Source organism: Neomonachus schauinslandi, chromosome 7 (genome assembly GCF_002201575.2).
Source record: "Neomonachus schauinslandi chromosome 7, ASM220157v2, whole genome shotgun sequence".
NCBI classification, from domain to species: domain Eukaryota; kingdom Metazoa; phylum Chordata; class Mammalia; order Carnivora; family Phocidae; genus Neomonachus; species Neomonachus schauinslandi.
The window spans coordinates 144921765-144938820 of NC_058409.1; the positions used below are offsets into that span (position 1 = coordinate 144921765).

A 17056-nucleotide genomic window follows, 5' to 3' on the forward strand; every position below is an offset into this window, starting at 1 on the left:
CTCTCACTCCTCTGGTCCTTCATTCACACTCTCTGGGATTATTTCCCAAATAAGGCAAGCATCAAGCCCTTGTCCTAATTGTTCCTTTAGAGGGAACCAAGTTACAGCAACTGTATCCCTTTATTTAGTCACCAAATATTTATTGAGGACCTACTGTGTGTCAACTATTTGTTGAGGACCTGCTTGAGCCATCAAAGAAGAAAAAGATGTGTCGCCTTGCCCTCCAGAGCTCTCAGTCTAGTGCATAATTAAATGTCACCTACTGAAACAAGGAAGAGATTCACATCCCTAGACGGTGGAAAAGAATTTTATGATCAAATTATTTCAGTGTCAGTTTAAGCCACCTTCTCAAGCAAATTGGTGTCAGCTACCTTCCACCTTCCACACCATGATACCGGATTACCTATGCAAGGTTTGCAAAGTCTAATGACCAACTGACCACCTCTGTAGGTCTTTAAAAGAGGTTGGAGAGGCTGAGAGAGGTAATAGATTATAAGAGCTTTTTTTTTTTTTTTTTTTTTTTCTCTATGTTGGTGCTTTTATGGTGCTTTTTTTTCTATGCATGGTGCTTCTGCCCATGGAGGGGAAGGATGAGAGACACTTTCCCTTCAATTCACATGAAGGAGAGGTGGTGGTGCTCTGTCTCCAAGCTTTAAGGACATATCAACCTTTCATGAGATGTCCCCTGGAGCTTGAGGACCAGGTAGACTGGTGTCTGACCCTTGTCTGATTCATGTCCAACTCATCTGTCCTGCCAAGCAAAGAGGTGGGTATTAGGGCAAAGAAGGCACATGGGGTTCTCAGACCTCATGGGGGCCCATGAGACAGAGTGGTGGCTCAAAGTCCTGTCCTGAAGTACCTCCAGGGGACACCAGGAGACCTCAGCATAGAGGTGCCACCTTGTGCCTTGGCCTGACAGGTCTCTAGCCACCAGGCTGCGTCAAGGAATTGCAAAGAGATCCCTAGTAAGAGGGGGTGGATGAGAAGGTAAAGGGCTGTCCAGAGACCTTTCAGTCTGGTCCCCACCTACCTGTGCACCTTCCCTTCCTCCCAGTCTCCTCCTCATGAAGCTCCACCCCCCTCTTTTCTTGCTGCCCTTGGAGCACATCAAGATTGTTCTGCCTCAGGGGCCCCACAGTTGCTCTTCCCTCTGCTTGGAAGGGACTTTCTGGTAGACTTTTGCAAGTTTGGCTCTTCATCATTACATTTCTGCTCCACTCTCACCTCCTCACAGAGGCTGGCCTTTGCAAGCACCTGGTTAAAGTACTTCCCCAGTCTTTGTCATCTTCTTGCCCTTCCCCTCCCTCACTTTTATGAATCATGAGTTTCTGCTCCATGAACTTTAAGCCAAGGGAACAGGCCTATTGAGCCAGCATTCAGATCTAGAGACCTACAACCACGTTGGTAGAGGGGGCCTAGAGCCCTAACCAGAGCCGCTGACACACTGATTTGATTCATGGAGTTTTACACCTCCACCGACCTATTCCGTAACTCCCAGCCACATGTGGGCACCCTGCCCTTGAACTGTGGCTAGTAACACATGTTAAAACAATCATGTTTTGGACAAACTGAGTAGAATAAATATAGCATTACAATGAATTTCACCTGTGTCTTTTACCTTTTCGGTGTGGTTACCAGACAGTTTTAAGTTACCTGTGTGGCTCCCATCGCGTTCCTACTGGCCGGCGCTCTAGACCCTCCTTAGGTTGTCTTTTTCCCTTCTACCAGCGGACTGGAAGCCCCACGTGGACTCCTGCGGCTCGGTACAAGGATGCGCCTCCAACGTCGGCGCCTAGTAGGTGCGCGGTCAGGAACTGCCCCGCGAACGGGTGGTCGGTGCGTGAACGAACCTACGCTGCGTGGAGACGGGTCAGCAGGTTGGGACGTGCTGATCCCGGGGGCATCTCCCACCGGGAACCCCGACGCTGCCGCTTGTGCAGCTGGGGCTCCGAGGACGCACCCCCGAGGAAACACCCAGAGAGTGCACCCGAGGTGCGGGGAAGGGGGGCGCTGCGCGGAAGAGAAGCACCGGGAGTGGGGTAGGGGGGCCCCCGGGCCCCGCCCCGCCGCGGGACCCAGCCTGGCGTCGCGCGGCCGCGGTTTCCAGGCAACGCGGAACGCGGACGCCCGCCTGCTTGCAGCGGGCAGACTGGGCCCGACATCGGCGGGCGCGAGCCCTCACTGGGGTGGCATGGAGGACGACGAAGAGGAGGAGCTCACCGCCGCCACGCTGCGGGGCAAGCCCCGGCCGCCGCCCCTCTCGGCGCTGTCCGCCTTCAGCTACATCCCGCCGCGGCGCCTGGACCCCAAGGAGCACAGCTATTATTACCGCCAGGCCAAGGTGAGCCGCACCGGGGAGGGGCTGCGCGGCGGGGCGCGGCGGGGCGGGCGGGTGGGGCAGCCGAGCGGGGCGGGGGCTAGAGGACGGGGGGATAGGGGCGGGGCTTCACTGCCAGGGAGGGGCGGGGCGAGGAGGTAGAGGGGATGGGGAGGGGCTGCAGAGGGGGGGGGAGGGAGGGGAGGGATGGGGGCGGGGCTTCACCACCAGGGGGGGGCTGCAGGGGGGGGGGGGGGGGGAGGAGAGGCGGGATGGGGGCGAGGCCGTCCTGCGGCGTAGTGGGGCTGGGGTGGAGCTGTACTGCCGGAGACCGGACTGGGGCCTCACTGCTAGGGACCAAGGCTGTGGAGAAGGCCAGGGGAGGGTGGATGGGGCGGGGCTGCAGGCCGGTGCTACACTTCGGGGCAGTCCGAAGGTCTGGGCTGCAACTCTGGCCTGGGACTCTAGGGCAGGGCTGCAGGGGGGTGAGGGGTGGAGGGTGGGGGCCTGTGCGGGTGTGCGCCGCCTGTGAGGGTGCAGGGGCGGGGCGTGAGGAGACATCAGAGTCACAGGGGGAAAGAAGGTGGGAGAGCGGCCTTCCTCCGGGGCACCTTGACCCCAAAGAGTACAGTTACCAGGACCGCAAGAGTAAGATGGACCTCCCCCTCACCTAGAGAATGAGCGGGGGCTGAGCCCTGTGTGTGTGTGTGTGTGTGTGTGTTGGGGTGGGGGGCATGCTTGCTGGAATGAGGCGCTGGGGTTAAGGCATACAGGGTAGGGTGGAGTGTGAGAATGCTCAGCCTGGTGTCTTGAGCTATTTGGGGGGTGGGTTAGGTCAACTGTTCTTAGGGGAAGGGTTTGGGAGCCTCTGGGCTTCCAGAACTACTACCAGGGTCAGCAAGGTGACCCCTCTGCCCTGGATCTGGGAGAGGGTCTCGGGAGTGCCAGGGCTGTGCAGTGGACTGAGGCAGGACTCCCTCTGGGGTCAGCCTGACAGCCCTCAGTGCAGCGACTGTGCCCAGAAAGTCATGGGTACAGACACCCCTGGAGAGCCCCCTGCAAACCGAAGATGACCACGAGGCAGATCTGGACAGCCGCCCCTGGGGATCACAGGGCAGGAAGCCCTCATTAGATTCTCACCTGGCTGCAGCAGGCACATGGGCCTCATGGGGAAAGTCTGCTGGTCTGTATAGGCCATTTTGAAACAGAAGCTGGAAAGGAACCCAAAGGAAGAGAATCAAATTCAGAACTTGTCAGGAGTCCTCTACTCCTTTCATCAAGCCATTTTCCCTAAATGTCTCCAGTGTGTCTTGGGGTTCAGGGTGCAGGGGCATCATTATTCAAAGATGCTCAGCCTGCAGAGACAGTGAGTGCTCAGGGAGGGTGTAGGTGAGCCAAGTGCCTGGGAGGACAGAGGTCTTTCCCTCATGATGTGTGAGGTATTCCCACAGAATCCATCCTTCCTTTCCTTTCCTCCTCCCCACCCACAAGCCCTAGAGCCCAGGTGAATCCCCATTCAGATCAGGTCAGCGCACACTGGAGGACTTGCCATGCATGAAATGTAAGAGAACATCATGGAGCTTAGTCTTACAAACACAAGCAGTGCTTTCTAGTTTAAACAACTGTTACAGGTTGAATTGTGTCCCCCTAAAATTCTCACGTTAGAGTCCTCATCCCAAGCACCTCAGAATGTGACCTTATTTGGAGATGGGGTCTTTATGGAGGTAATCCAACTCAAGTGAGGTCATGGAGGGTCCCTCATCCAGTATGACCAGTGTCCTTATGAAAAGGGGAAATTTGGACCCAGAGACAGGCACACACAGATTGAAGATGGTGGGAACGGACGGGGAGAAGATGGCCTTCTACAAGCCAAGGAGAGAGGCTGAGAACAGCTCTCCCCTCGCCCCTCAGGAGGAACGAACCCTGTGGACACCCTGATCTCAGACTTCCAGCCATCAGAATGGTGAGACAGTACATTTCTCTTGTTTAAACCCCCCAGTCTGGGTGCTTTGTTTTAGCAGCCCGAGCAAGCTAACACATAACCCTTGGCCAGGGGGATCTCATATCTGTTAGCACCTCTCTGTTTGGCTTTGAGCAATACGGAAGGACGGGAGGACGGAAGGAAGAAAGGGGACATCTGCAGCACTGCTGTCCTTGCAGCCCTGGTGCCTATGCTCCTAAGCATGAATATCCACCAGGTATTAACACTGGGGAGATTCTGAGCAATGGTGCCCAACCTCATTGCCACGATGGACCTCATATTTTTTCCTCCCATGAGAAATATGTTTTTTTTTTTTAAAGATTTTATTTATTTATTCATGAGGAACAGAGAGAGAGAGAGGCAGAGGGAGAAGCAGGCTCCCAAGGAGCAGGGAGCCTGATGCGGGACTCGATCCCAGGACGCTGGGATCATAACCTGAGCTGAAGGCAGACGCTTAACCATCTGAGCCACCCAGGTGCCCGAGAAATATGTTTTGAAAGAACTTTTATCCGTAAATAATTTCATGTATTAAATGAATTTTACAATTTAAGCATGCAAAACCTGTATCATTGCTAATTTATGATTCATGCAGAGCATTCCTGCACAGCATGAGAGAACCAGCCGAAAGGCCAGGAATCTCCGTGCTTAAAGTTGGTCCATGCTGTTTTATTGAGAGAACATAAATTTTGTCTGGCTTCCTGACAAAATGAAAAAAATTTACAAATACATCATTTTATGTGTGCCTTTGAGGAGTCCTATTAAGTACCACTTTGAGACTATGGAGAAATAAGATGAAAGACTAAAACAAATGGGGGTCAAGATACATATTTATCAGAGATAAAAGCCAGGTTGCAGGTTCCTGCTAAGAATTCTGGGTAAAAATTGATTGCGGACACTGTAGCTCTGAATCAGGTAGATATACCTACCCGGCCACTGCAGCTGTGGGCCCCAGAAAAAGCAGAGCTGAACCCCCACCCCCTGTGGGCCAGGTACTGCCAACAGGAAAAGAGCAGAATCGGACATGGCAGGTCCAGTTTATTCTTCCTAAATGCACCAATCTGATATGTGACTCTACCTTTCTGGGGACAAGACGCAGAGAGATGCCTGAGGTATGAGGTGCCCATGGCTCTGTACTTAGAAGGAAATCAGGTGAGGGCAAGAAGTATGCCCCTCTAATTCAGGGGTCTGCACACAAAGGCCCTTGGGCCAAATTTGGCCCACTACCTGTTTTAATAAAGTTTTATTGGAACACGGTCCCATGCTCATTCATTTAGTAGTATCTGTGGCTACCACCAGAGTTGAGTAGTTGCAACAGGAAACCACGTGACCTGAAAGCCTAAAACAGTGACTATCTGTCTCTTTACACAAAACGTCCGCCAACCCCTGCTCTGATAGATTACTGTCCCTGGAAGGTAGGAATGGGCCTTCGAATGAATGAATGCAAAACAGACTTTATGAAAAAAAAATTCGGTACAGTTTTGATAACTGGGGTCACAAGCAAATTCAAATCCTGAAGTCTTTAGTGTCACACAGAAGAAAATGATGTAGCAGAAATATTAACACCTGAATAAAAGAGCCTTAAAGGCTGCCAGAAAAACAAAAGGCATTTCAAAGTACATTTACAGGATAGCCACCAATGGTAATAATATGCTCCTGGGGATTATATGAACTAGAATTTAATCGGCTGGGGGGGCTGCAGAAGCTGATTCTCTACCGTGAGATCAGTTGGACTGAAGAGGATGAGCTTTGTATCACAAATTTGCTAGAGGACTCAGCTGCCTCTCAGTTAACTGTGAACCCTGGCTGTACCCAAAGCTGAGAACAAATTGGCAGAATTAGCTCTTAAGTCAATTACTGTGGGACACAATCAGTGATCAGTTAGTAGCACAGGCCGAGGAGTCTTGGGTAAAAATACTGGCTCCGTTACCAGCTGAGCAGACTGCCCAAGTCACAAACCCTCTGTGTCACTTTCTAGGAAACAGTCCCAGCTTCATGGAGCGATTATGGGAATTAATTTAAATCATGGGTATACAGTCGTACATAGGAAACCCCATGTAAGTAGGGCTGTGATTATTACTGTTTGCTTTTGTTAGTGGTCATTCGAGTTTCCTTTCACTGAAGGTTAGTTTCCGGCCGGTGTCTTAGATCCCTCACCCTTGTTTGCTGTCAGAGATTTACAGGTGAGGCAGGTAATCTGAGTGTCATTCTGGTGGCTTCTAATCTAAGGCATCTCCCCTGGAAGAGCCCAGAGTTCAGGCTCTCAATGCAGCACACTTATTTTAAGGCCCAGTAATGCCTTGGATCCTGAGACAAATCTGTCATCTAAAGCTGCCAGCTAAAATGTGATCAACTCCCATACTGCCCCCGAGGGAGCTCTGGCAACGGGGGCTTTTCCTATAAAATTGTTCCGATGGCAGCAAGGCAGATTCAGTTCAGTGATGTTTTTAAATTACTTTTTTTCCTTCTTCTGCCTTACGCAACATTTCTGCCACTGAAATGGAAAAGCTAAGTCAAAGGACAATGCCCTTTTATGAAAGATTTTATTAAATTTCTCAAAGTTTAAGAGCTACATTAAAAAAAAATTCTTAGGTGGTTTTAAAATATGCTTTCCCTCATGGTAAGCCGGATTGTGGATAGCTGTGTCTCGGGTGAAGCTTGGCTCAGAAAGCCTCACCCTAGCTTTAGTGAGATTAGCCCACTTTCCTTCTTGGTGTATGGTGGAGGCAGGGAGGCGAGGGGCTGTTTCTTGACCCTCCTGATCAGGGAGTTGCCCTTCACCGAATGCAGCCACGCACTTTGTAGATAAAACGATGCATGTTGACTGTCCAGAGATGCCCGCATCCAGTGTATAGGAGGTGTTCAGTACGAGCCCGCCACCCCCCAACCCCTCCGAGATGGAGCCTCTTCATCCTTAGGCACGGAGCATTCTGCCACGCAACTTCAGCCGCTCCTAAGGGCTCTGGAGGAGCGGTAAGCTCCAGTTCTGGTGCTCCTTTACCTCTTAAAATCTAGGCAAACCCTTGCACCCACATGCTTGCAGTAAAAATGAGTGCCCGCTGAATGAAATTATGAGCACCCCCCACAGACGTTTCCTTCCCCCTCCCTGCCCGTTTTTCCTCCTGTACATGTTTTAGTATCAACTGACTAAACATTTTACTTAGTTATCTTGCTGCTTGTTTCTTCCACTGAAGTCTGAGCTCGTGAGGACAGGGATTATTGTCGTCATGGTTCTGTCCCAAGCAATCTCAACGGTGCCCGTCTCATTATGGGAGCTTCATAAATACCGGCTGCAGTGAATGAAGGAGGCGTGCAGGAATGGGATGCAAAGTTTATTTAAACCAGGATAAGTCACTGACAAGATTAGCCTCTTAGACTAGATAGAGGTTCCCTTTGGCATTATCTGCTGCCTGGGTTTTCCTTGGCCTTGCTCTGCTCCTCAGGGACCAACACTGGGAGTGGACGGTGTTGCTTCTTCTGAAGGCGGCTAGCTGCATCTTCCCTGTCCAGTGACAGAAAACTGGAGGTCTGTGGGGGCAAGGGGTGGGGCTGAATGTCTTCTTCCAGGGCAGGTGGAGCTCAGCAAGGGGAAGGGTACCCCGAGGCGGGGAGGAAGGGTGAGGGGAGAGGCCGTGCGCGCGTCCTTCTAGCCGAAGTCCTACGTATGGGCCGAAACAGCTGGAGTGGTGGGTCGTCCGCTGTGCGCACATGAACGCGGTGCTGTCTGACTGTGTTTAAAAGAACACGTTTACACGCAGATCACACAGCTGTGCATATGTATTTGCAGCTTGCCCTTTTCATGTAACACCGTATCTTAGACGTTTTTTTCAGTCATCCCCTTTTGAGGGGCACAGTGACACAGGAAAAGGAACAGCGTTATCCCCAATATATCTGGCCAAGTTTCAGCACTGGTGGCTCAGCCTTCCTTCAGTGATGTGAATAGCTGGGGGGCGGGGGCGTGAGGGCACTGGTGTCAACAGAAGCAGGAGCAAGTACCAGGTCTCCTCTTGGCGACAGATTGCGCAGACCCCTCACTCAGAGACACCTCCAGTAGGAAATGCACGTGAGATCAAAGGTGGGTGTTTGTTCACTTCAACTCAGGGGTAAGGCGGCAGGTTCTAGGGCTCTGGTTTTGGGCAGCACTGCCAGCAACAGATCCCTTAAAAGTAGTGAAAAAAATGCATTAACAAGGCTGCTTATGATAGGATTCTTATTAAACTGGTAAAATTTTCAGATTATTGGAAAAGTTACAACCATTTACCAAACTTGTGCCCTTAGATCTAGAAACAGAATCTTTGCCACAGAGGAACCAAAGAGAAGAGCTGAGTATTGTCCTTTTAAGAGCTAACATTATATCCTTGACAAGCTACAGTCCTTCTGAGAATGGAATTTTTAATGATGTTAGAATTAATGAAAATGTCCTCATTAAGTTTCACATACCGCTGGATCCCCCTGGGGAGAAGCACTAGACTTACCAGAAGTAAAAATGAGGCCCCTATGAATCAAAGGAAACTCTTCTGGATCACCTTGAGAATTGTCATTTTTTTAAAAGTAGGTCATACACTGGTAGGCAAACAGTGTCTGAAACCCTCCGGATGAGAGGTAACAGTACTATGCCCACTAAGAGAGGACATGAACGCACCCTGATCACAGCTTGATTAACGTTTCGGTCCAGGCGGGCTGGGATGTGCTCTGGAAGCAAACAGACCCTGAACCCTGAGAGTCTTAACCAGTGGTGTGTCAGAGCCTGCTCATACATTTTAGCATTTTGTTTGAACTCTGCATTCGTTTGGAAGCCTGAAATCAGGCACGGTGAGAGTATTTCTACTGCGGAAATTAGCAAATGTTACAAGTCAGGTCTTTTTTGTCCAGAGACCTGCTTGTTAACATAAGCACACCACTGGCCTTGTGCATATAAACGTTAACATAATGGAAGAGTGTTTCTTCATGTGTGTTTCTCCTGCCCAGTAACTTGGGAAACCAGGCTCCTTTTTAGTGGTTCCCAGATGTGCAGATCTTTGGGAGCTTGCAGTCCTGCATTGGACCCTCTGAACTTGCTGGTCAAAGAGCCGGGGGAGAGCATGGAGGGCACATGAGAGCTCTTATGGACCACCACCTAGAGGGTGATGCTCACTGGTTTCCCCCACAGTTCTTTGCCAGAGCTTGTCACCTGGCCCCAGCCTAATTGTGATGGCACCTGGTGATTGCGGTCTTCTGTTTATTCTGGAAGAGAAGGTGTGTTCAGTGAGCACATAACATTACCCCTGCCCGAGTACCACGGTAAAAATGTATTAATTTCCTTTTTCTCATTACCTCGTTTGAACGGACAGTAACAGTGCATTTGTATTTAAACGATCTGAAAGAGAGGAGGAAAGAAAGGACTCAGGTCCCAGTTTGCTGGAGATCTTACTCCTGTTATTGGTGTGAGAGTGTGTGTAACCCCTCTGGGGGGAACTGGGCACAGAAGTGCGGGACCCGCAGATGCGCCCTTGTAGGCTGGAGGCGGTAGAAGCCAGGACTTCCTCAGGTACCTGCTTGCTTTAGGCATGAGAAGCAGGGTTATGCTGCAATCACCAACAGCCTCCGAAGTCTCAATGCCCCAAATAAGGCTTATTTCTCACGTTAAAAGTCCAACGGGGATCCGAGGGATGGCTCTGCCCACGAGAGTCACTCACCAACCGCCGAGGAAGCTGCTAACACTCACGGGAAGCTTCAGGGGTCCCCACAGGCTTCTACCTGGTGTCCCATGTCACCCCCACTCATAGTTCCTTGCTGAGAACTGGCCACTTGGCTTCAGTCGCCCAAAGGAGCAGAGGAGATTAGCCCTCTGTGGAGTCAGGAGTAGAGCAGAACTGAATATTGGTGATGTCGACCAACCCGGTTGTCTGGGTTGAATGGTCTACTGACTCAGTTTACTTGAAGCAGAATGCGTTAGCTCCATTCTTACTTTCCATTGTTCAAAAGATGGCTATTGCTCGCTGCCAAATGTGTGCGTTGGAGCTGCCATAATAAGGTACCACAGACCAGGGGCTTAAGCAACAGAAACTTACTGTCTCCTCGTTCCAGAGGCCAAATCAAGGTGTTGGCAGGGTTGGTTCCTTTGGAGGCTGTGAGGGAGAGTCTGCTCCAGGCCTCTCCCCTTTGGCTGTGGATGGCCCTGTTCTCTCTGTGTCTCCTCACATCATCTCCCTCTAGGTGTCTATGTCAGTTTCTGAACCTTTTTAAATAAGGACGCCAGTGCTCTTGGATGAGGGGCCCAACCCTACCCCGGTATGACCTCACCTTAACTAATTACATCCTCAGCGCCCTTATTTCTAAATCACCTTCTGAGATCCTGGGGGTTAGGACTTCAACGTATGAATTTTTTGGTGGATGCAATTCAATGCTTAACATGCAGGGAGGGGGCTTCCCTGGGGCTCCAGCCATACGGATGTGGGGCGGCCCCTCCCGTGCTGACTGCAGCCACATGGACTTCCTGCCCGAGCCGGGCAGGTGCGGATTCTTCCTCTCTGGTGCCGCTGTACTTTGTGCATACCTCTGCTGCTCCGTGGGCATTACCTTGAATTGGTTAATTAATGAGTTTATTTCCATTCTCAGCCTGCGGTCTCCTGTAAGATGGGGACTCCCCTATTTTTGTCCTGGAGCCGAGCTGGGTGCCTTGTCCGATGGTTAGAGCAATGTACTTTGGAGGTTGAAACGTGAAGGTCTCCACTCTTACAGCATCGGCCCAAGGCCACAGAGGGGTTATTTGCAGTGATAGGAGTATGGGTCACCTTGGGGGAACTGAAGGCAAGTGATCAGACACCACACCCAGAAAGAGACCATGCTACATTTTAACAATATTCAAAATGCAAAGGGACAAAGGGAGATCACCAGAGAGAAAATAAATGGGCTCATTTTGCTTTGTTTTTTAAAAGCAATGATACGCGTGAGAGAGGAAATCTCTTGAGAGATTTTAATAGCAAAACACCAGTGAACCCAGAAGCTCTGTTTTGTGATAGCACCTAAATCCAGATTGGTTTTTATTAACGTGATTTTGCTTCAAACCATGAAGGGATGAAAGACAAAAAGAAAGAAGAAAGATTAATAATTAGCATCCAGGAAAAAACAGATTTTCGGCCTGATTAGGTGTTGGAAATGGACAGTCACATTGCTAAGTGAGGCTGCCGGCCTGATGAGGGACTTCCCCCCCTTATTTCTCAGTGACAGAAAAATTCATTTGTACTCTGGAAAGTGGTAGATACGCAACATCCCTGCACAGCAGAGAGATGCTGTTCACACCCTGTGGGTGCAGTGAGATCCCTCGTAAAGACTGCTCTAGCAGATGGCAAGATGGGCAGGCACCCCGGAACTAACCTGCTTCTCAGGTGCTGCTGTGGCTTGTCTTTTTCTTTTTCAAAGATTCGATTGATTGATTGATTGACTGGGGAGCAGGTCTTTCTGTTGCAGACTCCCAGAAACACACTCACTTCACAGGGTCAGCCAGGCCAGAGGGATTCTGGAGACAATGGGACATCTAGATTATGACCAGGAGCCCAGCTTAAATCCCTGTAAGGGGATGGTGTGGGGGCGACGGGGTATTTAGCTGCTGTCTGGGTCGGCCTGCTGGGCTCAGCCGGGCCGGGCCAGGAGCTCTGCTCTGAACCCCAAAAGGAAGGGTCTGCATCGTGGTGCCTTGCCTTGCAGAGGCCGGCATTCCTACCTTTGGGGAATTTACGTCCCACCATCCCGGCAGAGTGCGTGGTGCGCTTGAGCCTCTCTGTGTCACTGCAGGGCCCTCTGGCCTGGTGGCTTCCCAAGAAAGGCTAGCTGCAAGGTGTGCTGAACCTCTCCAGGCTAGAAGCAAGCCCCCAGCTAATGCCCCCAGTTTCTGCGGACATCCTACCTCCTACACACTGTATGTTCAAGATACTGAGATTTCTCCATCCTTCCTACAGGCTTTAAAAAAAGTCTTAATTTTATTTGATTATCAAATGTCTGATTTTTATATAACCAAAGTGATTGATACTTTCTTTGTGACATTTTCCCCAATACTTTTATGCGTAGGAGGTCCCTTATGGATTTTCTTTTCAGTTGTTTTTCTAAGCCATCCAGAATTGACTTCTGATGATAAATGTGCCGTGAAGATCCAAGTTTATTGTTTTTCCCAAATAGCTAGCCGATTTTTACAGTACCCAAAGTGGAATAAGGTATCTCCGCCCCACTGATTTGGGCTTTCTGTTTTTTAACCCGGGGTGTATGAGCTATACTGTAGGTGGTCTTCAGGACAGGTGAAGGCCAGGGCCAGCCAACCCAGTGCATGAACAGACCCAGGAGCCCAGGAGGTGACAGAGGACAGTGCTAACAAGAAGCTCCTGCAAGCTGACCTCATTATATGGCCATTGGGGCACAGACTCCAAAGCCACGGCTCCTGCCTAAGTCACTTGGAATGACTCTGAACTTGGGCAAAGCAGGTGAGTAAGTGCCACAGGCGTGTTGCCGTTGGAATTCTTAGGAACCTAAAATAATCCTAAAAGCTCGCCTTGTTTTCCTTACTAGGTAGTTAACTGCACCAGGGAGGTGGCCGTGTGTGTGAGCAATCTTCCCGACTCCCCCAGCAGGAGTGGCAGCTCTGACATAGGACAGGTGACCGGAGAGGGACTTGTCAAGGATGGGGTAGGAGCCACGTCACACCCTGCCATTTCCACTGCTGCCAGCCGCGCTGATCCCCGCAGTTGGCGAGAATGGGTGGTCCACGTTTCCCAGCAGACCAAACCCATGCCGTGCATCCTGTTCACTGTTTAGCTTCTACCTCTGCGTCCTGCAGTTGGAGGAAATTGTTCTAGCATTACTACCCGGGAAAACAAGCAAGCGAGCAGGCAGACGCCCTGTGACCCCAAATACCGGCGAGACGGCGAGTCTCAGTTTACTGCTGGAGGATCCAGGGCAGTGGGCCCTTGGCTGGAGGAACATAAAGGACAGGCCTGACTTACACGTGAAGATTAAAGAGGAGCTAACACAAGAATTTCTTTTCCTTTTATTAGGTACCAGATAAAGCAAATTAATTTTTATATCAAGAGAAATTTGGGATGAAAAAAATGGAGATATTTCAGATGAAAGCTGTTTACGTGATAATTTTCTAATACATCAAAGCTTTGCGTGTGCACGTATTTTTATATCTGTCTGATGTATGTGCATATATTATAAATGTACATATATTATATATCAAATATATATATATCCATGCATTATGAATGACATCTGTTAGAGCTACCGCATCTGATTAAAGGAAATATTTCTGTCTCTTCGGAGAGGGATTTGTACTAGGTGCCCGCCTGTTGGCAGCAACTTACAGATACTTCTGTTTGGTTATATTGTCTCAGTGTTCAGTTATGGTTAATTTTTTAAAGCAGTACAAGCTTATTGCAGAAAACCTGAGAAATACAAGACAGGTGGAAATGAAGGAGAAAAACGTACATACTGAGTGGATTACTGTTACGTTAAGGTTGTGTGTTGGTGGTACAGTCAGAGATCAGGAGGGTCAAGTGCCTTGATCAAGGAGGGGTCTGTAGGAGGTGCAGAAAAAGAGCCACGGGGATGTCCCCACCTCGCTGGGCCTCTTGGGGACCTGCTCTGGTCGTCCAGGGTCTGCTCTGGGGTGATCTTCCCGAGCACATACTCAGTGCAGACGGGAGACTGCACATCTCCACTGTCCATCAGGGAGAAGCCTGGCTTCCAAGCTCCACGAGGATTTCCGTGGCCCAGCCGTCCAGTGAGCCCATGCCTGGCTTTCTCTTTTTATTCCCAGACAGGAGTCATTTCCCTGTACGACTGTGTTTTTAACAAGAGCCCAGGCTACGACCAGAAACTGCACCGAGACGACAGAGAACATGCAAAAAGCCTGGGACTTCATGTGAACGAGGAGGTAATGTGAAGACCGACTGCTGACCAAGTGCGAACAGATTAGCTGTGTGTGCGCATCTCTGTTTACCAGCGGGCTGTGCTGACTCCCACGGGCGGTCCTCCTCTTCCTCGCCACCCCCGGGGCTGGACTCAGCTGCTTCCAGTTCCCTCTCTTCTCCTTCTGTGTATTTGTTTCTGTGACTCTGTGGTTTAGTTAACAGCTTAATGAAGGCAAAACTAAGAAGTTCTTTTCAACAGATAAAGCAGGTTTTTGCTTAACTTCTGAGTTCTGGCTGTCTTAGTTCTCCCATGGACCCTGGGAGAATAACAAGAATATGCTCTCTAGTTTAGGTACCGGCCTCCAACCTCCAGGTACAGGCAGCTCCTCATTTGGGTGCGTGCGGCTTTCTGAAAGGGAGGGCTCGGACTGAGGTCGGCTGCACAGCTGTATGAGCAACGGAGGAGCCAAACTCCCAGGCCCCAGGGAGGGGAGGTCTGCGCCACGGCAGGTGTCGGGTGCCAGGCGGCTGGGTGTCTCCTTAGCGGTGAGACCCTCCTGGTGCCTTCCTGCACTCGGGACACGGTCTCCACGGAGTCTGATCTGAGGACAGCATGGTTATTAAGAGCCAGGTGCTGAGTAAATATCATCATCTTTTCCACAAGGCACAGAGATCGGAACGTAAGAGCCTCTGCGGGGATTTCTTTCTCGCTCAGCGGATTTTTGCCTGTGGCTGCTATTGTTAAGAATGCTGGGGGCGCCTGGGTGGCTCAGTCATTAAGCGTCTGCCTTTGGCTCAGGTCATGATCGGGGGTCCTGGGATCGAGCCCCACATCAGGCTCCCTGCTCAGCGGGAAGCCTGCTTCTCCCTCTCCCACTCCCCCTGCTTGTGTTCCCTCTCTCGCTGTCTCTCTCTCTGTCAAATAAATAAGTGAAATATAAAAGAAAAAAAAAATGTTGCCATGACACTTCCAGGGAAACTTTATTTCGATGGGAAGTTAAGTGGTGAACTATGAGGTGTAACTACATAAGTCACAGACATTAGGTGTTTTCCTATTGCTTTTGTTTATGTGAATTCATTCCAAGTTGGCAGTGACTTGGCTAGTGTTTTCCTGTCATAAGAACACCTATATCACGCCCCAGATTCTGAGTGCCTCCCATGTGCACTGAGCATAGAGGGGGTGAGACAAAAGTCCCTGTCCTCTTAGAGCTGACGTTCCTACGAGGAAATAGAAAAATAAACGTCCTATACATAGGGAACTGAATTCCAGGTCATGGTAAGTGGTGTGCAGAGAAATAAAGCCTTTTAAGGGGCACAGGGAAAGTGAGAGGAGATTGGGGAGCTGGGGAGGGAAGGGGGTCGGGAGATGAGGGGCGCTGGGAAGGTGGGGGTGTGGGGAGATGGGGGGCATCGAGATGAGGGGGCCTGAGGAGATGGGGGTCAGGGGAGATGGGGGTGCCGGCAAATGGGGGGCAGGGAGATTACAAGGTGGGGGGTGGGAGGGGGAGGCAGGCAGGAGGACAGCGGGAGGGAAGGGAGGGGAGAGGAACACCATCTGAAGTGAGAGGGGGGTGAGAGGGCACCTGGTGGCGGTGCAAGCTCTTTGCCCTTCCTCTGAATGCCATGAAGGACTTGGGGGCCATGAGGGGCTCGGAGCATGAGGGACAGGGTCTGACATAGTTTAGGCGGCCCCCTGGCATTAAGAAGCACGTTAGGAGTGGGTTGTAGGTGTGCAGGTGCGGCAGGCAGAGAGGGCTTCCAGGACACAAGGTAGGTCATGTGACCAGGGAGGTGTGCACTGACCCCGTGTTCTGGTGACCCCGGACAGGAGCGTCAGCGGCCTGTGGGAGTGCTGATGTCCTCGGTCTATGGGAGGCGCATACACCAGCCCGTGGAGCCCCTGAACCGGGACCACGGCCGAGCCAACCACATGAAGGCTGACTTCTACAGGAAGAACGACATCCCCAGCGTCAAGACGCCTGGCTTTGGGCACGTTTCTCCAGCCTGATGCCCCCGCTGTGGCCCGGACCGTGGGGTGGCACAGTCGGGCAGCGCCGGGGCCTTATTGCACCCCCCGCTTCACTGGGGTCAGGGAGCTGGCCTGAGCCGCTTGTGCCTGGACAGTGGGGGGACGGGCCCGGGAGCCCCTTTTCCTCATGTGGCCATGGTGAAGACCTTGGCCAAAGGCCTTTACTACCTGTGATGAACATCTCGTGGGATCATGTCAGCTGAAATGATGCCACAGACTGATCCATTGTGAGCACTTGAGTAAAAGGAAAAGTGTTCCCACTTGACCGTGGTCTGGTGACTCTGTTCACTGTTTCTCTGGTTTGCCAGGCTCTGGGGGGTGCTCCCGGGAGGGGCGTGCACACCCTTTCTCACCAGCTATGGAAACCAGGGCTGCCTGAGTCTGCCTTCCTCCAGGAGGAGATATAATGTTATCTCCTTTTGGAATAATTGAGCTCCAGATCCTACAACATCCACTCCCCGCCCACCGCCCCAGAGGACGGAGCTGTAAATAACACAAGTTTGCACAGTTGAGGACAAAAGCCTGGTAGGGATGGGTGGTCTCTGTGGCCAGTAATGCTGCTGTCCCCCCTCGCCTCAGGTCCTGGGAAGAGATTGGGCTTTGGCGTGAAATTCTGGCTCCTGCCTTTCCCAGCGGCATGGGTACAGAGCCCATCATTTCACCGATCGGAACCCACCTTTCCTCTTCAAGTGGGAGTTCCAAACTGTGAGGAGTGTGTGTGGGACTCAGTGGTCCAAATGCAGACACGAGAGCCCAGGACAGTCCGTGCGAATAGTTTTCATTTTGGAAACACCTGCTTCTCACCCTAGTTGGAAATGTTTATTTTGGAGATAATTTGAAACTTATTCAAG

The 17056-nt window shown here is 51.1% G+C and overlaps 1 protein-coding gene across 1 annotated transcript; it reads left to right on the top strand.

Moving 5' to 3' along the window:
• Positions 1–2191: 2191 nt before the first annotated feature.
• Positions 2192–16184, top strand: C7H5orf49 (chromosome 7 C5orf49 homolog). Its single transcript, XM_021702543.1, has 3 exons — positions 2192–2341; positions 14083–14199; positions 16005–16184. The coding sequence occupies exons 1-3, from the start codon at positions 2192–2194 to the stop codon at positions 16182–16184; spliced, it is 447 nt and encodes a 148-aa protein (XP_021558218.1).
• Positions 16185–17056: the final 872 nt, after the last annotated feature.